The 25,794-nt window shown below is 36.7% G+C and overlaps 1 protein-coding gene across 1 annotated transcript in view; it reads left to right on the top strand.

Moving 5' to 3' along the window:
• Positions 1 to 24,453, top strand: part of FUT9 (fucosyltransferase 9) — a 130,164-nt gene extending 105,711 nt beyond the window's left edge. Inside the window, exon 2 of the mRNA XM_060419234.1 lies at positions 11,189 to 24,453. Coding sequence (XP_060275217.1) covers positions 11,197 to 12,276 — 1,080 coding nt within the window. The 5' untranslated portion in view covers positions 11,189 to 11,196 and the 3' untranslated portion in view covers positions 12,277 to 24,453. The remainder of the gene's footprint in view (positions 1 to 11,188) is intronic.
• Positions 24,454 to 25,794: the final 1,341 nt, after the last annotated feature.

The following is a 25,794-nucleotide window of genomic DNA, read 5'->3' as shown; positions in this document are numbered from 1 at the left end:
ATGTCTTTTAGGATGGACTGATTGGATCTCCTTGCATTCAAAGGGACTCTCAAGAGTCTTCCCTAACACTGCAGTTCAAAGCATCAATTCTTTGGCTATCAGCTTTCTTTATAGTCCAACTCTCACATTCACACATGACTACTGGGAAAACCATAGCCTTGACTAGATGGACCTTTGTTGTCAAAGTAATGAATCTGCTTTTTAAGATGCTGTCTATGTTGGTCATAACTTTTCTCCCAAGGAATAAACATCTTTTAATTTCATGGTTGCAGTCTCCATCTGCAGTGATTTTGGAGTCCAAAAAAATAGTCTGTCACTGTTTCCACTCTTTCCCATCTATTTGCCATGAAGTGATGGGAGCAGATGCCATGATCTTTGTTTTCGAAATGTTAAGTTTTAAGCCAACTTTTTCACTCTCCTCTTTCATCAACAGGCTCTTTAGCTCTTCTTCGCTTTCTGCCATAAGGGTGGTGGCAACAGCATATCTGAGGTTATTATATTTCTCCCGGCAATCTTGATTCTAGCTTGTGCTTCCTCCAGCCCAGCGTTTCTCATGATGTACTCTGCATAGAAGTTAAATAAGCAGGGTGACAATATACAGCCTTGACATACTCCTTTTCCTATTTGGAACCAGTCTGTTGTTCCATGTCCAATTCTGTTGTTTCCTGACCTGCACACAGATTTCTCAAGAGACAGGTCAGGTGGTCTTGTATTCCCATCTCTCTCAGAATTTTCCACAGTTTATTGTGATCCACACAGTCAAAGGCTTTGGCATAGTCATTAAGCAGAAATAGATGTTTTTCTGGAACTCTCTTGCTTTTTCAATGATATAGCAGATAGTGGCAATTTGATATCTGGTTCCCCTGCCTTTTTTAAATCCAGCTTGGCATGTGGAAGTTCACGGTTCATGTATTGTTGAAGCCTGGCTTGGAGAATTTTGAGCATTACTTAACTAGCGTGTGAGATGAGTGCAATTGTGTGGTAGTTTGAGCATTCTTTGGCATTGTCTTTCTTTGGGATTGGAATGAAAACTGACCATTTCCAGACCTGTGGCCATTGCTGAGTTTTCCATATTAGCTGGCATATTGAGTGCAGCACTTTCACAGCATCGTCTTTTAGGATTTGAATAGCTCAACTGGAATTCCATCACCTCCCCTAGCTTTCTTTGTAGCGATGCTTCCTAAAGCCCACTCGACTTCACATTCCAGATGTCTGGCTCTAGGTGAGTGATCACACCATCGTGGTTATGTAGGTCATGAAGATCTTTTTTACATGGTTCTTCTGTGTATTCTTGTCACCTCTTCTTAATATCTTCTGCTTCTGTTAGGTCCGTACCATTTCTTTCCTTTATTGAGCCCATCTTTACATGAAATGTTCCCTTTGTATCTCTGATTTTCTTGAAGATATCTCTAGTGTTTCCCATTCTATTGTTTTCCTCTATTTCTTTGCACTGATCACAAAATAAGGCTTTCTTATCTCTCCTTCCTATTCTTTGGAACTCTGCATTCAAATGGGTATATCTTTCCTTTTCTCCTTTGCTTTTTGCTTCTCTTCTTTCCATAGCTATTTGTAAGGCCTGCTTAGATAGCCAAAATTGCTTTTTTGCATTTCTTTTTCTTGGGGATGGTCTTGCTCCCTGTCTCCTGTACAATGTCACGAACCTCTGTCCATAGTTGATCAGGCACTCTGTCTATCAGATCTAATCCCTTAAACCTATTTCTCACTTCCACTGTAGTATAATAGTTAAGGATTTGATTTAGGTCATACTTGAATGGACTAGTGGTTTCCCTACTTTCTTCAATTTCAGTCTGAATTTGGCAATAAGGAGTTCATGATCTGAGCCACAGTCAGCTTCCAGTCTTATTTTTGCTGACTGTAGAGAGCTTCTCCATCTTTGACTGCAAAGAATATAATCAGTCTGATTTCGATATTGACCATCTGGTGATGTTCATGTGTAGAGTCTTCTTTTACGTTGTTGGAAGAGGATGTTTGCTATCACCAGTGTGTTCTCTTGACAAAATTCTGTTAGCCTTTGTCCTGCTTCATTCTGTGCTCCAAGGCCAAATTTGACTGTTACTCCAGGTGTTTCTTGAAGTGAAGTGAAGTGAAGTGAAGTGAAGTGAAGTGAAGTGAAGTCGCTCAGTCATGTCCGACTCTTTGCGACCCCATGAACTATAGCCTACCGGGCTCCTCCATCCATGGGATTTTCCAGGCAAGAGTAGTGGAATGGGTTGCCATTTTCTTCTCCAGAGGATCTCCCTGACCCAGGGATCAAACCCAGGTCTCCCACATTGTAGGCAGACGCTTTACTGTCTGAGCCACAAGGAACTTCCTACTTTTTCATTTCTGTCCCCTATAATGAAAAGGACATCTTTTTTGGTGTTAGTTCTAGAAAGTCTTATAAGTCTCCATAGAACTGTTCAACTTCAGCTTCTTCAGCATTACTGGTTGGGGCATAGACTTGTATTACCATGATATTGAATGGTTTGCCTTGGAAATAAACAGAGATCATTCTGTCATTTTTGAGATGGCATGCAAGTACTGCATTTCGGACTCTTTTGTTTACTATGATGGCTACTCCTTTTCTTCTAAGGGATTCTTGCCCACAGTAGTAGATATAATGGTCAGATGAGTTAAATTCACCCATTCCAGTTCATTTTAGTTTGCTGAATCCTAAAATGTCAATGTTCACTCTTGCCATCTCCTGTTTGACCACTTGCAATTTGCCTTGATATATGGACGTAACATTTCAGGTTCCTATGCAATGTTACTCTTTACAGCATCAGTAAAGAGACTTGCTTCCATCACCAGTCACATCCACAACTGGGTGTTGTTTTTGCTTTGGCTCCCTCTCTTCATTCTTCTGGAGTTATTTGTCCTCTTATCTCCAGTAGCATATTGGGCACCTACCGTCCTGGGGAGTTCATCTTTCAGTGTCCTATCTTTTTGCCTTTTCATACTGTTCATGGGGTTCTCAAGGCAAGAATACTGAACTAGTTTGCCATTCCCTTCTCCAGTGGACCACATTTTATCAGAACTCTCCACCATGATCCAGATAATTGTGGATATATTTTGAAATATTTACATTAGATACTTCATATACTGCAGAAATAAAAACGGGAGAAAAGAGAATCAATTGGGGTTTTGTTTTTTTCATTTTTGGCTTGCTTATGGCTTTTGTTTTTGTTGTTTGTTTTGATTTCGTTGTTTCAAGAAATATAATCAATTATAACTAATATAAACAAAAATAAAATTATTATGTTTATGGAGTAGCTCTTGGAACTGAAGGAATATCTCAGGAACCAAGCCCAGGAAAGCAGGGTCCTGAGTAGCTCCTTGGTGGCAGGTAGCAGAGTTTATATAAGTCTTCTCAGGGAACTCATCTGTGACTAACTATCTCCAACATTTTTCTCTCTTGGCCCTTACATGCAAGTTTTAAAGTCCCAGAGAGAGAGAGCGAGAGTTTGAATAATCTGGCATCCCTCCTCAATAGTGGTTGAAAGAAAGTCACAATAATTGCACACAGGAGAGGAGAGGTTTATCCTGATAGGCAATTGGGATGCTATTATCAGAAGAAAAGTGAGTGATTGCAAGACAGTAAAAACCAGGAAATATCTGCCACAGAGTCTAAACACAATATGCTTACAAAGCAAACTTTTGTGAAAAGGCTGATTTCATGATCTATTGAAAGACTCTGCTTGCTGCTGCTGCTGCTAGTTCACTATAATTTGTTTCCTTGTGTATTTTATCCAGACATTAATACTAATGAGTTATGTTTTGTACTTAGGGGAGATTGTATGTATGTGGTTAGAAATAGTAGTAATTTGCACAGAAGTCAGAAAGAATCTATTATTCTAAAAGAATTTTAGCTGTTATGAGAACTCTGATTCTTAACTAACAAGAAATAATAATGTAATAGCAAACATGTGCTCTCTATGATCCAGGCAGAGAAGGAAATGGCAACCCACTCCAGTACTCTTGCCTGGAGAATCCTGTGGACAGAGGAGCCCAGTGGGCTGTTGTCCATGGGGTCACACAGAGTCAGTCATAACTGAGCGACTTAGCATGTATGCATGCATTGGAGAAGGAAACGGCAACCCACTCCAGTGTTCTTGCCTGGAGAATCCCAGAGACGGAGGAGCCTGGTGGGCTGCTGTCTATGGGGTCACACAGAGTCAGATATGACTGAAGCGACTTAGCAGCAGCAGCATGGTCCAGGCACTATAGGAAGTACCTTAAAATTTTTTACTTTATATAACAGGAAAGAAGTTGCAATGTGAATATATATGGCAATCCTTCTTTTTTAAACTATTTCTAATTTCAATCCACCTATCAATTTTTGATGATTTATTTCAGGTGTTTGGGGTTGATGTGAGTTGATCTCTAGATGCCCAAGTAGATCCAAAGTTCTGTTCAAAGTGTTTGTGATTTTTATGCATTTTTACTGAAGATTAAAAAGTTTGCCTTAACAGAAGTAGTTTGATTATGAATTTGCACAACATATAGAAAAGGTACCCAAGGGCTCATAATGGCATAAGGGAAGAACTTCTTCCAACCCCACATCCTAGCGAGTGTGAAATAGAGAGGTGGGTTGAACAGGAGGTAGTGACTGTAATCTAGGAATAAAGACCAAGTGGCAAGTTACAACTTTTAGGCAAGTATTATATAATACCTGGAGAAGGCAACGGCACCCCACTCCAGTACCCTTGCCTGGAAAATCTCATGGACAGAGGACCCTGGTAGGCTGGAGTCCATGAGGTCGATGAGGGTCGGACACGACTGAATGACTTCACTTTCACTTTTCACTTTCATGCACTGGAGAAGGAAATGGCACAGTGTTCTTGCCTGGAAAATCCCAGGGACGGGGGAGCCCGGTGGGCTGCCATCTATGGGGTCGCACAGAGTTGGACATGACTGAAGTGACTTAGCATAGGATATAATACCCAATAGTATATCCCTGTTTCTTTCTTTCTTTCTTTTCTAAAATTGAAATATAGTTGCTTTATAATGATGTCTTAGTTTCAGATTAAGGCTATATATATATATGTATATATTCTTTTTCAATGAAACAGAAGTCAAAAAAGGAGTCCAAAATGTAGTACTTGGATGCAATCTCAAAAATGACAGACTGATCTCTGTTTGTTTCCAGGGTAAACCATTTACTATCACAGTAATCCAAGTCTATGCCCCAACCAGGAATCCTGAAGAAGCTGAAGTTGAACTGTTCTATTAAGACCCACAAGACCTTCTAGATCAGATCAGATCAGTCGCTCAGTCATGTCCAACTCTTTGAGACTCCATGAATCGCAGCACACCAGGCCTCCCTGTCCATCACCATCTCCCGGAGTTCATTCAAACTCATGTCCATCGAATCGGTGATGCCATCCAGCCATCTCTTCCCCTGTCGTCCCCTTCTCCTCCTGCCCCCAAACCCTCCCAGCATCAGAGTCTTTTCCAATGAGTCAGCTCTTCTCATGAGGTGGCCAAAGTATTGGAGTTTCAGCTTTAGCATCATTCCTTCCAAAGAACACCCAGGGCTGATCTCCTTTAGAATGGACTGGTTGGATCTCCTTGCAGTCCAAGGGACTCACAAGCGTATTCTCCAATACCACAGTTCAAAAGCATCAATTCTTTGGCACTCAGCTTTCATCACAGTCCAACTCGCACATCCATGCATCCACTGGAAAAACGATAGCCTTAACTAGAAGGACCTTTGTTGGCAAAGTAATGTCTCCGATTTTCAATATGCTATCTAGGTTGGTCATAACTTTTAATCCAAGGAGTAAACGTCTTTTGATTTCCTGGCTGAAATCACCATCTGCAGTGATTTTGGACCCCCCCAAAAAATAAAGTCTGATACTGTTTCCACTGTTTCCCATCTATTTCCCATGAAGTGATGGGACCAGATGCCATGATCTTCATTTTCTGAATGTCGAGCTTTAAGCCAACTTTTTCACTGTCCTTTTTCAGTCTCATCAAGAGGCTTTTTAGTTCCTCTTCACATTCTGCCATAAGGGTGGTGTCATCTGACCTTCTAGAACTAACACACCAAAAAGCTGTCCATTATATGATAGGGGAGTGGAATCCAAAAGGAGGAAGTCAAGAAGTACCTGGAGTAACAGGCAAATTTGGCCTTTGGAGTACAGGGCAAAGGCTAATAGAGTTTTGCCAAGAGAATGCACTGGTCATACCAAACACTCTCTTCCAACAATACTAGCGAAGACTCTACACATGGACATCACCAGATGGTCAATACCAAAATCAGATTGATTCTTTCTTTCCAGCCAAAGATGGAAAACTTCTATGCAGTCAAAAAAAAAAAAAAAAAAAACAAGACCAGGAGCTGACAGTGGCTCATATCATGAACTCCTTTTTGCCAAATTCAGACTTAAATTGAAGAAAGTAGGGAAAACCACTAGACCATTCAGGTCTGACTTAAATCAAATCCCCTATGATTATACAATGGAAGTGATAAATAGATTCAAGGGATTAGATCGGATAGAGTGCCTGAAGAAATATGGACAGAAGTTCATGACATTATATGGGAGGCAGTGATAAAGACCATCCCCAAGAAAAAGAAATGCAAAATGGCAAAATGGTTGTCGGAGGAGGCCTTGAAAATAGCTATGAAAAAAAAGGAAGTGAAAAGCAAAGGAGAAAAGGAAAGATATACCCATTTGAATGCAGAGTTCCAAAGAATAGCAAGGAGAGATAAGAAAGTCTTCCTTAGTGATCAGTGCAAAGAAATAGAGGAAAACAATAGAATGGGAGAGATTGGAGATCTATTCAAGGAAATTAGAGGTACCAAGGTAATTTTTCATGCAAAGATGAGCTCAATAAAGGAAAGAAATGGTATGGATCTAACAGAAGCAGAAGATAGTAAGAAGAGGTGGCAAGACTACACAGAAGAACTATCCAAAAAGATCTTCATGACCCAGATAACCACGATGGTGTGATCACTCACCGAAAGCCAGACATCCTGGAATGTGAAGTCAAATGGGCTTTAGGAAGCATCACTATGAACAAAGCTAGTGGGGATGATGGAACTCTAGTTGAACTATTTAAAATCCTGAAAGATGATGCTGTGAAAGTGCTACACTCAATATGCCAGCAAATTTGGAAAACTCAGCAGTGGCCACAGGACTGGAAAAGGTCAGTTTTCATTCCAATCCCAAAGAAAGGCAATGCCAAAGAATGTCCAAACTACTGCAAAATTGCAACTCATCTCACATGCTAGTAAAGTAAAGCTCAAAATTCTCTAAGCCATGTTCAGCACTATGTGAACCATGACCTTTCAGATGTTCAAGCTGGATTTAATAAAGACAGATGAACCAGAGATCAAATTTTCAGCCTCTGCTGGATCATCGAAAAAGCAAGAGAGTTCCAGAAAAACATCTACTTCTGCTTCATTGACTATGCCAAAGCCTTTGACTGTGTGGATCATCACAAGCTTGGAAAATTCTTCAAGAGATGGGAATACTAGACCACCTGACCTGCCTCCTGAAAGATCTGTATGCAGGTCAAGAAACAACAGTTAGAACTGGACATGGAACAATGGGATGGTTCTGAATAGGAAAAGGAGTATGTCAAGGCTGTATATTGTCACCCTGCTTATTTAACTTATATGCAAATTACATCATGAGAAACGCTGGGCTGGATGAAGCACAAGCTAGAATCAAGATTTCCAGGAGGAATATCAATAATCTCAGCTATGCAGCTGACTCCACACTTATGGCAGAAAACGAAGAACTAAAGAGCTTTTTGATGAAAGTGAAGGAGGAGAGTGAAAAAGTTGGCTTAAATTCAGCTTTCAGAAAACTAAGATCATGGCATCTGGTCCCATCACTTCATGGCAAACAGATGGGAAAACAGTGGAAACAGTGGCAGACTTTATTTTTTTGGACTCCAAAATCACTGCAGATGATGACTGTGACCATGAAATTAAAAGACGTTTTCTCCTTGGAAGAAAAGCTATGACCAACCTAGACAGCATATTAAAAAGCAGAGACATGACTTTGCCAACAAAATTCCATCTAATCAAAGCTATGGTTTTTCCAGTGGTCATATATGGATGTTAGAGTTGGACTATAAAGAAAGCTGAGCGCCGAAGAATTGATGCTTTTGAACTGTGATGTTAGAGAAGACTCTTGAGATTCCCTTGGAGTGCAAGGAGATCTATCCAGTCTATCCTAAAGGAAATCAATCCTGAATATTCATTGGAAGGACTGATGCTGAAGCTGACACTCCAATACTTGGCCACCTGATGCAAAGACCTGACTCATTTGAAAAGACCTTGACACTGGAAAAATTTGAAGGCCGGAGTAGAAGAGGGAAACAGAGGATGAGATGGTTTGATGGCATCACCAACTCAATGGCTGTGAGTCTGAGTAAACTCCAGTAGTTGGTGATGGACAGGGAGGCCTGACGTGCTATAGTCCATGGGGTTGCAAAGAGTCGGACATGACTGAGCGACTGAAGTGAACTGAACTGAACTGAAGTGAATTCTTTTTCAGATTGTTTTCCATTATAGGTTATTGTTCCCTGTGCTATCCAGTAGAACCTTGTTGTTCATCTATGTTTTATATAGCATTGTTTATCTGTTAATCCAAAACTCTTAATTTATCCCTGCCTCCCTTTCACCTTGGGTAAACATAAGTTTGTTTTCTATTTCTGTGCGTCTATTTTTATTTTGTAAATAGGATATTTTGATACCATTTTTTAGATTCATAAATAGTACCAGATGATATTTGTCTTTGTCTGACTTACTTCACTTAGTATGATATTTTCTAGGTCTACCCATGCTGCTACAAATGGCATTATCTCATTCTTTTCTATGGCTGTGCAATATCCCATTGCATGTATGTGTCACGTCTTCTTTATCCATTCATATTTCAACAGACATTTAGGTTACTTCCATGTCTCTGGTATTGTGAATAGTGCTGCTAAGAATACTGGGGTCCATGTATCTTTTCAAATTAGATCTTTTCCAGGTATATTCCTGTTTTTTTCCATTTAAAGATAAGGTTCAAAACACACACGTGCAAAAGTGGAATTACCACACCTTGAAGAAGTCTTCTATTCTTAGTTTCACGTGTCTGTCCCTAATACCTTGAAGAATATTTATGGTTTGAAAATCAAAATCTGAACCTTTTCTTTTCCAAGTTCTTCTATCCTTTAATGCTCAGTACATCATTCTCTTTATGGAAAATGCCATTATACACATGCTAATTCTTGCAAGTAGTACTTTTACTGAAGTTTCTGTTATTTTTAATGCTGTAGTCTTTAAACTATATTTCTTCATATTACTTTAAAGTATTAAAATGATTTAAAGACTTTATACTCTTTATTGTTAAAATTAATTTTATGTTTATATGTATTGCTATCTCTGGTGAGAGCTATAGTAACAAACTGCAAGTCCTTTAAATATAGGTTATATGAGAAATTCAAGACATGTTAGGTGTCCAACTGAATTTTAGTAATGAGGAATAGGTGAAAAAGTTCTTGTCAAAGGGAAGTCAATTTGGCTCCAAGAGGCAAAGTTTTCTGACAGCTTCTGTAAAAAGCAGGTGTTACTTAGTAACAGCTCTGTTATTTAGTAATTGACCCCCAATACCAGTGGAAAGTTGAGAGGATAGACGATATGCAGAGAGTTAACAAGAAGAACCTCAAGGAGCTTCAAATGTGCAGGAATCGGGAAAATTGAGAGGCACATACTGGAAGGAATATTGTCTCTGCCTACCAACCAGTTTTCAGTTTTTTCCCATTTGGACAAATAAAGTGTTGTGGGACTAAAATGTGCTATAAGCCAACTTTGGGATGCAACAAAGAGAGTCAAAACTGGGAAAATTTGCTCAACTACTGGTATGAATACCTGTAAGTCATTTCATTCTACAGAGCAATATGTGTTAAATATACCAATAAAGCAAGTAAGTATAACTTTATTCATTCATACTTTGTTAATTTCTATTTATCTAGTTACCAATGCTTATACCTTGAGAATCCACCCAAGGTACTCAGCAATCCACCCATTCATTTATGCAGTATACATAGCATCTACTAAGCATCTACTGAGCACCTACTGTAACCTGGTGATGAGGATACAGCAGTGAGAAACAAAGCTTCTCATGAAGCTTACATTCTGGTATCATCAAGATGACTGTATTCTCTGGCTGCAGCCTAGAGAATCAATGATTACAAAAATAGAGTCATCAAGTGCCTAGATTCTGGACCCAGAGCCTGGGTTTAAAAGAATGTTTTGCCACTGACAATACGTGACTTTGGAGTTTCTTAACCATTTGGGACCTCAATTTCTTCATGAATGAGATGAGAATATAATGAGTTAGTACATATACTTACACAGAGATACACACTCTTGTGTAAATATATAAATTCATACATATATTGTTAATGTAGGTCCTCATATTAATGCATGGCACTAATGAGCACCAGATAAGTGTCAGGTATTGTTCTTATTAAGGGAAACTGATCAAAATTTAACTCATGGGTAAATGGTGGTAGTGTTAGTCACTAAATAGTGTCCAACTCTTTGCAGCCCCATGAACTGTAGCCCACCAGGCTCCTCGGTCCATGGGATTTCCTAGGCAAGAATACTAGAATTGGTTGCCATTTCCTTCTCCAAGGCATCTTCCCAACCCAGGGATTGAACCCACTTCTCCTGCATTGGCGGGCAGATTCTTTACCACTGAGCCACCAGGGAAGCCCTCACGTATATAAAGGGCAGAGATTAGTGAAATCAAGACAGTAAAACTTGAGGTGCCAATGCACCTCAATGGATTACTGATGCTTGTATTACTTGTTCAAAGAAGATTTAGAAGGCAAGAAACTGCATAATTCAGTGGGTAAGCTACCTAGTTTTGGCCCTCAATTTCCTCATTCTGCAGAGAAGAGGTGATAAAAGACCTCATTGATAGGGGTAATGTATTCAAAGTGCTTGACACCAAGCCTAGTTGAGAGTGAGTGTTTAGGAAACAGGTACTGTTTGCAACTTGATTTTATTGAGCAGACACCATGTTTAGTTTTTGGTAACACTGGAAAAAAGAAAATGCAGTTGATTTTGTGATTAAGTGTATTTTAGGATGTACCACCTATTTATCTCAAAATGTATTTGTGATTAACTCTTCATCCCTACCTCCACCTACTCCTCTATCTTTCCCTTTCTGTTTCACAGAAAAAATTATGACCTCAGCATCCAAAGGAATTCTCCGCCCATTTTTAATCGTCTGCATTATCCTGGCCTGCTTCATGGTGTGTCTGTTCATTTATATCAAGCCCACCAACAGCTGGATCTTCAGCCCGATGGAGTCAGCCAGCTCTGTGCTGAAAATGAAAAATTTCTTCTCCACCAAAACTGGTGATTTTAATGAAACTACTATTCTGATTTGGGTGTGGCCATTTGGGCAGACCTTTGACCTTACATCTTGCCAAGCAATGTTCAACATCCAAGGATGCCATCTCACGACAGACCGTTCTCTGTACAACAAGTCCCACGCAGTTCTGATCCACCACCGAGACATCAGTTGGGATCTGACCAATTTACCTCAGCAGGCGAGGCCACCCTTCCAGAAATGGATTTGGATGAATCTGGAGTCACCGACTCACACACCGCAGAAGAGTGGCATTGAGCACCTGTTCAACCTGACTCTGACTTATCGCCGTGACTCAGATATCCAAGTGCCTTATGGTTTCTTGACCGTAAGCACAAACCCCTTCGTGTTTGAAGTGCCAAACAAAGAGAAGTTAGTGTGCTGGGTTGTAAGTAACTGGAACCCTGAGCATGCCAGGGTCAAGTATTACAATGAGCTAAGCAAAAGCATTGAAATCCATACCTATGGGCAAGCATTTGGAGAATACGTGACTGATAAAAATTTGATTCCTACCATATCTACTTGCAAATTTTATCTTTCCTTTGAAAACTCAATCCACAAAGATTATATCACAGAAAAGCTCTACAATGCTTTTCTGGCTGGCTCTGTGCCTGTTGTTTTGGGGCCATCTAGGGAAAACTATGAGAATTATATTCCAGCAGATTCATTCATTCATGTGGAAGATTATAACTCTCCAAGTGAGCTAGCTAAGTATCTGAAGGAAGTAGACAAAAACAATAAATTATACCTTAGTTACTTTAACTGGAGGAAAGATTTCACAGTAAATCTCCCTCGATTTTGGGAATCACATGCATGCTTGGCTTGTGACCATGTGAAAAGGCATCAAGAGTATAAATCCGTTGGTAATTTAGAGAAATGGTTTTGGAATTAAAGTTTTCCATCATTTGCACATTTGGCAAATCATTTTGATGAGATATTATCCAGGTTTTAAGGATGAGAAGAGACATTATTCTGCTTTTGTGTCATAATTTATTTGTATCACTCTCTGGGGTGACATGTATATTTTGATGGAGATTTTTAAGAGTGCAGCATCAGCAATCACTCCACTTGGTTTTAAATTATCTTATATATACCTAATTATGTGACCTGAAAAATAATTTATTATTCTCTATCATTTGTAAACCTCTTTTTTTCATATTTTTGTTGTTATCTCTAATGTAACTGTAATTTGATCGTTGTTCCTACACTGATCAGTTGTTTCATCCACTTGGTAAATGAAGACATATCTTCAAATATGAAATATTTTCATTAAACATTATCATCTCTAGTTCCCAGTTGGCATAATGAAGCAAAGGAAAATCAATTTGTAATTGAATTCTAACCTCTTTGACTTTGAAGTTGAACAATGTATAACTTTCTCTATTTGATCTGTTTTTCACCTGTTTGTTACATTTGTGAATGCAGAATTATTCATGTAGTGAATAAGCCAGATAGTGGAGCACAACCATTCTATTCAGGAAGCTATTAGGCTTCTCGTTTATTTTCATTAAGTTGACTTGCAAATGCAGTCACTTGTTCTCATGATATTAAGCTACATTACTTAAGTATTTTTAAATATCCAATTTGGGGCGATTTTCGGTGCCTGGGAAATAATCCTAGTAACACTTAAAATAAGCTAAGATAGTTTTCTTCCTGATCTTAACCCTCATTATTATAATAAAACAAATAATCTCATCAAATGACAAAGGAAAAAGGTAAGTATAGATACAAGTCATGTTTACAAATGGTACATTTATGTACAGTTTTTAACATATCAATTTAAAATATTTTTTTCCAAAGGCCCAATGTCTAAAACATTTTCCTATACCATATGGACATCTAAATTGAATAATTGAGATGTTTGTCCTATAATTTAAAAGAGCCTAAATAAAATTAGGGCTTCCCTGGTGGCTCAGATGGTAAAGAATCTGCCTGTAATGTGGGAGACCTGGGTTTGATCCCTGGGTTGGGAAGATCCCCTGGAGAAGGGAAAGGCTACCCACTCTAGTATTCTGGCCTAGAGAATTCCATGGACTGTATAGTCCATGGGGACATAAAGAGTCATACATGACTGAGCAACTTGGCTAAATAAAATTATCATCCAGGTGTTAAGTATAAAATGTTAAACATAATAAAGTAGGAGTCAATAGGGAACACATGCTAACACAAAGTGAGACCTCAATGCATATTTGTTGAATTAATAAATGGATGACATTTAATGTCATCAGAAAAGCTTTGCTTATTCCAATAAAGTGACAGCTCTAGTCTAGAGTTGCTAACTTGAGATGATGTTTTATATCCATTTTTGTAATTATCCATAAACAGCAATATGACCATCACCCTCAGGGTTTTACAGAACCTGAATAAACTTTCATTACACTAAGTTTTTAGAGAATTCACCCCTGAACTTGCAGTTGCTCTACAGTGTTTCTCCTCCATAAGGTTTAGGGCTGGATATAAGCAGAGAACAGTAGATGTGAAAAGATGGGACTCTAAGGATTCTCAAAGAAAGCATTTCCCAGAAGAATCTTTAATGAGTTTATTCCAGTCAGACCAAAAACCCATCAAAAGTGTTAGAATGTACTGATGACATCTATTTGAGTCGATTTGTGAATTATTCTAATAGTCCTCTGCATCAATAGAACTCAAATCCACAATTTTCTACATCAAATAGAAGCTAGACAGAGAGGCAAATTTGAATTCAGAAAGCAGGAGTTTATGTCCAACAATCCAGTCTGCCTTGTGAGGAAAGGAGCTCTCAGTGCCACTAGAAGGATTTGAACAGAGGAAAATTAATGCATTGGTTGAAGGACTCTTTGATCTTCAGGTTCATTCCTTTACCAGTGATTGAACAGGCTCCTTGTGTCAGGCAAGGCCCTAACCAGAGAAAAGATGAACAAGGTACCATCACTGCCTTAAAGGAACTTACCATTAAGTCAAGAGACAAGGAAAACTTCCTTTGAGTCTATGTTTAGGCACATATGGACTTCCCTGATGGCTCAGACCGTGAAGCATCTGTCTACAAGGTGGGAGACCCAGATTTGAGCCCTGGGTTGTGAAGATCCCCTAGAAAAGGAAATGGCAATCCACTCCAGTACTATTGCCTGGAAAATCCCATGGACAGAGAGGCCTGGTAGGCTACAGTCTATGGGGTCGCAAAGAGTCGGACACGACTGAACGACTTCACTTTCACTTTCACTCTGAATGAAATTTATATGAGTCACTACTGATTTAATGAAAATAAGATAATAAATTTCTCCAACTGATTAGCTATTTGACAGTTTCTGAGCCACAAACTTTGTTTATTCATTTGACCCAATGGAAGATGCTTGTCATATTATCTCTTATAACTGGATAGCACCCATAAATTGCATGTCTGTGTAGATGCCCTCCTAGATAAGGAAAGATTTCCACCCTCATTTATTTCATCATGTTCAAATAGATTCAAACATTTATGTTTACGTTATCTTTTTGACCTACTAAAAAGTGTAGGGATCTAAAAAGAATGCATTACTAACAAATTTAGAAATATCTACTTTCTTCAAAAGCAGAAAAGCATTCAATAAAAAGCCTTTACTGCGGTGGATGCTCATGATTTCAAAGAACGAAGAAACCTGAGGGCAGTACCCTTATTGTCAACTATGGGTTTGGTCTCTTTCTCAGTCTGAGACTATAATTATACTCTGATCATATGGCTCAAGCTAAGGCAATAATACTAAGTGACTAACTAGCACATCTGTATATTAAAAATCCATTCTCAAGTCTCCAAAAAATAAGTTTTCTTAATTTGAAGGGCCAAAAATGAATGAGTCAACTTCAGTTCTAGGTCCATTGATCAGTGAGTTTTAGGACTGGAAGAAATTATAGCAATGTTTACAAGCAAATCCCTTCATTCTACTTATGAGGTGACTAAATTCAAAGATAGTATTTATTTAAGACATATGTTCACATACTATACACCCACAAACATACAAACACCCCACAGCTATATTGACATAGCCAAGATTAGAATTTCAGAGTACTATCTCCCTCAGTTCTGTGTTCTTTTTTCATCATATTCTTACCTTATCACTAAGTACATCTCAATTCTAAAAATGTGAATATCTTATTGGTATTATTAGGAGTTGTAGAATGTTATACTCTATGTGGAAGCACTTTGACTTAAAAAAATATGCACATATGGCCAATACAACATGGAACTTGTTAGCATTCTTTCTGGTTTAAGTATCTTAGGAATTGAGCAGAAGGAAGTAGGCTTTCACTACATTTTAAGTGAAATGCAACCCTCAAGATGGTGACTATTTCTCTGCTACTTCTTTAATAAATCCTGTGGATTATAATTCTTTTTAAGGATATCTCCTGGTGAAAGATAAAGATTTGGCAAAACTGCTGGTTATAAAAACAAACTTGCCAGGAGGTAAACTGTGAATATTAAAAAAAAAAAAATAGTCCATTTACATTTAAAAATATAAAAAATATTTTACTTTCCATTATCTAAATATTTAAATATTATTCACTATGGGCCTTACCAGTAAAGAAATATAAATATTAATTATTATAGGCCATATTAATAAGAACATATACTTAATTCTCCAAATCCAGGAGTAGGGCATATCTGGAAAAAAAAGACAGTCATAGTTTATGACAGCCATAAATTTGACAATATAAAGTACAAACTGAAAAGAATTATCTAAATAAGAAGCCACTATCCACTTAAAAATTATATATTTACTACATAAATTCTGATAATCCCAGAATGTGTAGAAATGCCTTCTGTTGTGAGGGCTTAGAAAGCTCAGAGCATTTGAGGTATAAATTAACCAAATATTTAGAAATTATTTGCTGACCCTTTAAATTCCTGTCTTCAGTTGGAGGTTAAATATGGAAAGAATTGGAAACTATACTGTTGAAATCTTTTTGCCTACCTGTTTTCAAACTAGATTCCATGAGTCTTGAGGTAATCATCCATAAAATGACTTTGTATGACTTAATTACCAAAACAAGGCTTAGATCCTTACATTATGACTTTGTGCTTTATCATATCTTTGAGTGCCCTTAAACTCTGATCTCGTTTAAGGGAATTTCTTAATACATGAATTATAATCAAGCTGTTAAACACAATAAACTTTAGAATCTAAAAGATAAATCCAGTGCCTAATATACAGGAGGGTCTCAACAAATATTTGTTGAATGAATAAACAGATTGCATTAAAGACCATGCAAAATATATTTTTTTAATGTGATGAATTCCAGCTTCTTGGTATCCACCTGAGGTGATATTTCATTGGTCAATTTGGAATGCAAAAGAAAGACATTTTAAGGTCCTTTTAGTCTTACTGCAGTCTACGACCCCCGAAGAAGTAATAGTGCAAGAAAGATTAAGAACTTGGAACATGTTGAAATTCTATTCAAATATTAACATACTACCTGTTTCTAATAGGAAGAATAATTAGTTTTAAGAAGAATATAAAGTGCAAGCAGAATATAAAACAAGTTTCTCCGAAACTATGCTTGTGAGAAATATCTTTCTTTCCTCCCTAACTGTACTTTTTTTAATATCACAAACATCAGTCAATTAAGATGGTATTGTTTTTCCTGGTGTCTCTCATCTAGAGATTTTGTAGCATTTTATAAATGGGTAAGCTCCACTACTACCAAAAGTCTTCTTCCTCTCAGTAATTCATATTGAATGAATTCATATCCACAAGCATTATATAAGCAGTTTACAGCATAAATGAACCACTCCAATATTCTTGCCTGAAAATTCCATGGACAGAGGAGCCTTGTGGGCTACAGTCCATGGGGTCACAAAGAGTCAGACACAACTGAGCCCACATGCAACGCAACAACAGCAACATAAGTGAGACTTTGCCTGCTGAATCAGAAACATGAGTGATGCCTGGCTGGGTTACTGGTCCTAAAAACTGTAATTTGAGAAGACCACTTAACCTCTCTGGACCTTGCTGTCTATAATGTTCCTTTTAGCTCTGTTACTCTCTCATCTAAGATCTAAAATGATGTTTGTGTGTGTTTGCAAATGCAATTCCAATGACCATCATAAAATAATATTTTAAAGGTAAATAGTCCAAGAGATTTGCCTTTTACTTCTCTGAATAGGCATTTAAAGTATAAAACTGATTATTAATCTAATATTTGGAAAGAACCCTAATCCAGTGCTTGAATATAGCAAGTGCTCAATTAACTAAGCCTGCTTCTTTAACTCCTTCCTCCTCTTAGTCCTCTACCTACTTCCTTTGCAAGTCATGTACTCACTATTCCCTGAGACCTTAATTGCCTGCAGAAAAATAACCATATATTGGGCATTATTTTAAAATATTTTAGATTTTTCTATACTATCCACATTCTTATCAGAATAATGTAGAATTTTTAATGATGTGAAAATTTCAGGGAGGCAGTGGACCTGCATAGTCAATTCCCAGGTGACAGTAAAATAGTGGAGCTAATTTGAGTAAGCCAGGTTGGATACATCTGGACAATTGAGCTATTTTTTAAACTCATGGCTAACGTATATTTATTCATTTGACTTAAATTAAATATATTTTAAAGAAGAATTTTAAAAGAACTTCTCAAACAGTAGCTGCCTTTGTCAATATTAGTGAGAAGCCTGGTTCCTGGGTCACCTGACTTAGAAAAATCAGAGGTATTTATGAACAATACTGATTCCTAGGCCCGGCTAATGCAATTGGGATCTCTTCATATATGTTTAAAAAAAATGCTTTTAATACATGTCCTAAGTTAGATTCTTCCATGCTGTATTTTGTGAACCATCATAAGACAATGGTTCTCCAACACACACATGTTTTTGGAACTTCATGAGAATCATTTGAAAAAGCGTGAATAATGCAGAGCTTCTGATTCTCTGAGTCTGAGATGGGAGCTGAAATATGTATTTTTAAAATCTCTCAAAAAAATAAATAAAATCTCTCCCAGATAGTTCTGATACACTCTTGATTCTGAAGTCCGATTCTTAGCCACCTGTTAAATGGGAAGTATTCTATTGCTCAGTTGATAGGAGCTATCACCTTTCTTGAGTTCACCTGGAATCTTTAAAATATGTCAGTAAAGTATTAATTCCCTTAATTCAAGATACAAAGCATTGTCTGTGCCTAATTATTCCATGCAGGGTCTCCACAGGTGATGCCACCTCCGGAAGCCACCAGTCTACACCAAAGACATAAACAATTCTTGGCCTGGAGGAATTAGTAGGATAAGAAAAAGTTATATATCTTGAGAAAAACTTCTCATTGTCTTTCTGGGTTATAACTTCATGTTTATATTTTGCAATGAAAGAACTAAACTATTTGATTACTAAAATTCTTTATAGCCATAAAAATTTAAGCTTCTGTGATCTGCTTATCTGCTATATGTGTTTAAGAGACACATAAAGAATAAGCTTTCCCGTATTCCAAAGTCCTTTCTTGATTAATAGAAAGTAATTTGCAATTGGAAAATAGTAGCAAGATATAGTACATAATTTTTTAAATTGAAGTATAGAAAATTGATTTACAATAAGAGATGAGGTTTCAATTCCTGGGTTGCATTCAATTCCTGGAGGAGGGCATGGCAACCCACTCCAGTATTCTTGCCTGGAGAATCCATGGACAGAGGAGCCTGGTGGGCTACAGTCCATAGGGTCACAGAGTCAGACATGACTGAAGCAACATAGCATGCATGCATACATATAGTAGATGATGTACAATATAGTGATTCAACATTTTTATAGACATGCCATTTAAAGTTACATTACAAAATAACTGCTATCTTGTGATGTACACAATAAACAACAAGTTTATATTGTACAGTATGCGGATTTTTGATAACCGCAGATTTAGAGTTGAATCTTAGCTCTTCCATTCACTATGTGCAAGTTATATGACTTCTCTTAGCCTCAGATTTTGCATGTGGAGGTAACATATTCCTGATGTTTTTTTGTGTGTGTGTGTGAGGACAAATGAAATGATATTTAAGTGACTATACAAGGTGTCCAATTAATATGGTTTGGGTGATTCAGCAGTAAAGAAACTGCCTGCAGTGCTGGGGACACTGATTCAATCCCTGGGTTGAGAAGATCTCCTAGAGAAGGGAATGGCAATCAACTCCAATATTCTTGTCTGGAAAATTCCATGGAGAAAGGAGCCTAGTGGGCTACAGTCAGATAGAATCAGATATAACTTAGTGACTAAACTACCACCACCACTCTAATGAAAGATCATTGTGGGGAATCCAAAATTATTTCCACAATCTCATTTATGATACTCTGAAAACGTTAAGAAGACAGTGTATAAGAATCATGGCAAATTTAAAGAAGCCACAGGAATAATCTTTAGGAGAGGTGAAACAAATATAGTGTGGAAGCGTGCATTCACATCTTCTGTAATGCATGGGGTGTGGGAAGCTGACAGTCGTAGTATATAGGCATTATTTGCATTACTAAACATATACATCTTTTCTTAAAATCATTGGAACCCAAAGCAGACCTAGTTTTCTCTCCATACTTATGAACAATCAATAAATTAATAGTCAATTGAGCTGGTACGGCTCAATCAGTTAATGGAATATCAGGAAGATTCTCAGAGATCATTAACTGGTAAGGAAAGGGGCCTAGAAATATTCAACAACTTGACTTAATTGCTCATTTCAACTGTCCAGTAGTTTAGCCACAGAACTAGTTATGATACAGGTTAGGAAACAGAATCAAGTCTCTTTTCATAAAGTTTTTTAAAAATGCTAAAAGATTCTTTAAAAATATTAAGGTATACATTCAATAAGCAGGAAAATATTTGTTTAGTGGTGCAGAAATAAAATTATTCTTAACCAGAGTGTGCTTAAGACTCCTCTAATTGCTAGTTGCATAATAAAAAGGGTTTTGACATGAATAATCTCAGTTGTTTGTGTGCACAATTTCTAAGTTGTACTATAAGAAAACAAAAACTTAGACTTAAGGAAATTTTTTAATGTGTAAAAAAAGATATTCAGAATAGCATTTTTAAGTCATTTTTAGTTGCATTGCTTTAAAAAATATTAGAAACATTTATCATTTCAGATACAACATTAGAAAATTTCAAAAACTGAATTAAGTCATTTTTCTGAGTTCTCTGGCAACCAATTTGTTGAATTAAGTGTATACATAAAATATGTTGTTAGAGCTTGCTTGAATCTTATTGTGAAAAATGTAAGTTTTATCTGAAATATTTTAAAAGTGATTTCTACACAGAGGTATATTAACAGTGGTGGCTTTCTACACATGACTGCATTCCATTTTGATTAATGAGAGTGCAGGAGATGGAAAAGCAGGCTTGGCAGAAACAGTACCCAGACTAAATTAACAACCCAGTACTACTCATTATGCAAGAAATATGTGCCAGAGTTACAACAGTGCATCCCCTGACCTCAGATGGGCCTCATTAGCCACCTTTGGTCCCTCAGATAATACAGTCCTGAAGATGCCATCCTCATCCAAGGCAATTTTGCTGCAAGAGAGCTCACTGTCATCCAATGTAGGATACATGTCTCCAGGGACTGTAATAAGATCAGGCCTTTCATAAACTGGTTTTCAAAAGCCCTTGAGCAAATTGAAAATATCTGGTTGTCTGTGTAAAACTGGGAGCAGTGCACTTCTTAGATAACAGATGACATATCTCACATATTTTACATATTTTTAACATAATGAATCCATGGACAGAGAACATCAAGAAAACAAAACAAAAAGTCCCCTTATAGCTTGTAGATGCTCTACATTCAAATCAATAAAATCTCTTGCCCTGGAAGATTAGCAAATTATGTGGAATCCATTGGAAATAGAGACGGGGAGGGAAAAAAAAAAAAACTGTGAAACTAGCAGCATGTCTTTTTACTCTTAAAATAAAAATTTAATCTCTAGAGCAATAAGTATGATGGCAACCTTCACAAATAATATATCTATTCATGTGTCTTCCCCCCACCTCTCGACCCTCCCTGCTCTTTTATCTTTCTCCTTTTTTTTTTTTTTTTTAAGGTTGGGTTCAGTAGGAGTCAAGGTTAGTGGAGTCATTGTAAATTTTTTCTATTAATTTTGAATCAGATGAAAGTAAGAAGTAATGTTTGCTGGAGGAAATGAAACTGGTCAAAATTATTTGAATGGAATTATTGAGATTTACCATCTTCATTGGAATACTGTGATTTATTCTGAATCCAAAACAACTCGTGTATAATGTTTTTAAATGGAAAAAATAAAGAGCTGGCAAGTCTGCAGGTAGACTGAAGTTCACAAAGCTCAGGAAGGAGAAAAATGATGACAAAAAACAAGGAAAGGAACAGTGAATTAAGGATCAGAACTCAAACTGTAGTTGACACAATCTATTGCATAATTCACTAGCTTTTCTGAGCCACAGATTTCTCATCTGTCAACCTATTTCAGTGGACTTTACATTATCATCCTCTGAGAAACTCTTACAAATTTTAACTTTTTTATTAGACATTCTGATTTAATTAGCCTGCACAGGGCATGAGCTGTAGTATATTCATCTAGAATTTTTCTTCTTTTCTCCCTGCTCCCTTCCATGTGGTCATGTGGATGGTCAGTGAGCCATAAGGGAAAAGAGTTAACAGGCAATAACTAAAGAGCTGCTATAGAAGAAAGCAACAACAGAGATGTACAGGCGAAGAATAAGGATTCTATATACTTTCTCTTACCTAATACTGTCAAGAACACACAAAAATATTCACCCATATCTATCTTTTTATTAATGTAGTTTAAGTGTAACTTTAAATAAAATGACATATACTCAAGTAAGGAAGGTCAAACTATCATGCTGAAACAAAATGTGCCAATTCTAGCCAATACGTGACTTGTAAGGGTCAGTAATACATAAACTATCTGGATGGTAATTGTGTATTTTATTCATGTAATGTGATTTTGCACTATTGTATTGTCATATTTAAACAGACTCAAAAACACCCTGAAACCTAAATGCCAAATGTACAGTTTATAGGTTCATGTTATTTCTGATAAGGATTTAATTGCATTGTGCTAATAGTTGTTTAAGGCTCTTAACTTTCTGTACGTGTATTATTGCAATGCAGACCCAATAGGGTTGTTGTAAGCACACTAATTGATCATGTGAATTTTGTAGATAAAATCATACATTGATCAGAAATCACTTTTCTACTTATTTTTTTGTAGAGTATTTTTCCACACTTGAAAAAAACATGATTATTTTATATCAAACATCAGCTTTTCTTTAAAATCTTATTTTAGTAGCCAGTGCATGCTTGAAATTAGATGTGCTAGAAATTATATGACAATATTAAGGTTCTGTTATATTGGGTGAAAAATGCATGCCATTAGTGAATCACACAGCTTTGGGGAGATTCACACTGATAGCTCACCCGCAAGCTTCATCTCATTCTGTGTGCATGATCCACGTTCTTTCAAAAGTCCTTTTTAAACTTTAGAAGTGAAAATGTTACTCTTGGTGTGAACGAGCCCATAGACAATGCTACTTTGCTTATTTTCTAACTTTGCAGTGTATTGTGGTAAATTCCACTCCTCCCAGTTTTCTTCTTGGAGTTTCTTGTTGGCAATAAAATACAACAAAATCACTTGTTGGCAAATGATACTATTTACTATATAGCATTTTCCTATAATAAAGCATGAAAAAAAATCATCTCAAGTCATTCCATACTATGAACACAATATTCTGGCAGCTTTTTCTACAATCAAGAATGGTATGTCTTTTTTTGACACTGCCAAAATCAGTACTACTGCCAGTGGGATTATTTAAAACAAACAAACAAACAAACAAACTTGAAGCCTGATCTGCACAACACTAAATTGGGCAATAACACAGAACATCCAGGCAGTGTGGACAGCCAATCAGTGTAACTGGTAGGAGGAAAAAAAGATAAACCCAATCTTTTCCTCAGTAACTTGGGTAAAGAAAACATGTGAATTTTGGCTGCAAGACAAAGCCTCTGCACATTGATAATTTGCAGTAGTCCATGTGAGCAGAAATTACTCCATTCGGTGAAGTCTTATTTTTATTTTTGCTTTTGTGTTCTTTTTTCAGAAAATATGCTTTTTGAAAGGCTTAATTCCAAACTGATCATTAAATGTGGACCAACAACCACCACCCATGCCCAATGAAATTAGTTATTCACCATAATATGGTAAGGCTAGAACATAGTACTTGGTGACTTAAACATCAAGGTAACATTTATACTGTTGGAAGGTACTTTCATTGCTATGTTATTAAAACAATGGGGATCCTATTTATACATTTATTTATTTATTTGTTTACAGACATTTGGTTCATTCAGATTATTTTAACAGCTTCAGTGAAGTTAGTATAGTGGTATGAAAACCTGACTGTAGCTACTATTCCAAGTGAAAATCTTGCAACTGAGTCTTGCTACATCTTGGAGTCAAGCAGTAATCCAAATGATGAGTAACGAGTCCCAGCAATGTGGAGGCCAACTTCCCGGACCAGGATGTTGTATGTTTATGACATTTAGCAAACATCAATCTGGGCTCTTAGTTTGCTACCATACTGTTCCCTATATTGATTCAACCTGTAAATAGCATAACACATTATGGCAGCTAAGCAAATATGTTAATAAGCCATGAGAGGCAAAATGCCGTTGAAAATCTGTATATTCAGCTATTTGGAGAACTTGTGTTTTCCACAAATTAAACTGGAGATGTCATTTGAGATTTTCTTCCCTTAAAAATGCCATTATAATTTGGATTCCTTGCCATTGATGTATTTCTGGGCTTATAAATATATGATGTAATTGCTATAGTTATAATTTTGTGAAATTTTGTTTAGCAATTAATAGTGACTTCAATCTGTGCTATGATCCCCAGGCAGAAATAAATGTATAAAAGATTTGAGCCTGTATATGTAAGCAGAAATCTCTTCAATCATATTTCCTATATTCAGTGTAAGTACTTCACTGATTTACCACTAGAATTATTCCTTGGATGTGTAAATAATGATGTTCTATTCAGGCCTAATGAACTCTGTACTGTGAATATTTAAAATAAAAAGAATTCAATTTAAATGTGCAATACTTACTGCTGGTTATTTATAATGCTCACATTCAAAATCATTCATTCGAGGAAATTTCTTTCCACTTACATTAACATCTAGATTCCCTGAATACATTGAAATAAAATTTAAAAGCTAAATAAATCAATCTTACAGCTTATACATTCATTAAAAATACCAAATCAAAAAATGACATGAACCTCAACAGTACTCTACAGGGTGAGTAGATCTTGTGTGAGTTTGGGTGCCTGCATATACATCTCGATGTGTGGGTCTGTGTTTTGTGTGCTCATGTGTATATTTGTATATCTCTACTGTGTGTGGGGAGGAGGGAGTGTTTTTTTCTTTCTCTTGGTTTCTTGCTTCTTTCTTGTCTTTGGGCAGATAGTATATTTCAGCAAATATGGAGGGAAATGAAAAGTCCTCAGTCCAAACTTTACAACTTGGATTCAACCACATACAGGTATTAACTGGCCATTCTTACTTAGGTTCGCTATCCCTTCTCCAGGTAGGCAAGCACTCAGAGATAAAAAGTAATTCATCTGGGCAGACATCTCATGAGTGGCTACTGCATCAAATACGTCTATAACAATCCTCCCAAAATCTCTGTAATAGATCCTGTAGTGATCCCAGTAGTTCTTGTAAATTCTGTGGTCAAATATAAATGATAATAGTAATAAATATATATCAAAGGCTTTCAATAATCCAGGTAATATTCTAAGTACTTCACATATTTTTTCATTTAATCTTTATAGCGCTCTACCAGTTCTAACATTATCTCTATTTTTCCCAGCCAAAAAGTTGGGACACTCACTCAAGTTGACACATTTGCAAAGAGATAGAGTTGAAATTTGAGGCCAAGCAGTTAACCCCAGGTTTCAATGCTTAACCACTAAGTTCTACTGGTTAGAAACACTGGGTTAAATGAGGCTGAAGCAATGATTCATTGATTGATCTTAAAGAATTCCTTGCTAATCTTGGTATTGCTGTGAATTATGAGTTTTCCAGAGCAGGATAGACCATAAAGTTTCCAAAATTTACTTTGGAAAAAGTAAATCAACTTTTTATTTTCAGGGAATACCTGAAAGCAATAGAGCGTTCTTCGGAGAATGTTCCTATAATTTGTTTTGTTCTGGGTTAGTAAAATAATGCATAGGAAACAAACAAACTATAAGGAAAATTGAGCAAAAATTAAGGGCATTTATTTTCAGTTTAATATTAATTGGTATAGAACTATTTTTCCTACAGGTTCTAAAATTAATGAAAATATCAATATGGATAGACAAAACTGAATTATGTGATACAACTAAACAAATTTTAATTTTTTTTAAAAAACCAGTTGTAAAGAAAAAGAACAGATA

This window comes from Ovis aries, chromosome 8 (assembly GCF_016772045.2).
Source record: "Ovis aries strain OAR_USU_Benz2616 breed Rambouillet chromosome 8, ARS-UI_Ramb_v3.0, whole genome shotgun sequence".
NCBI lineage: Eukaryota > Metazoa > Chordata > Mammalia > Artiodactyla > Bovidae > Ovis > Ovis aries.
The sequence above is the reverse complement of the archived record's forward strand: the minus strand, read 5'-3'. Positions and strand labels throughout refer to the sequence as shown.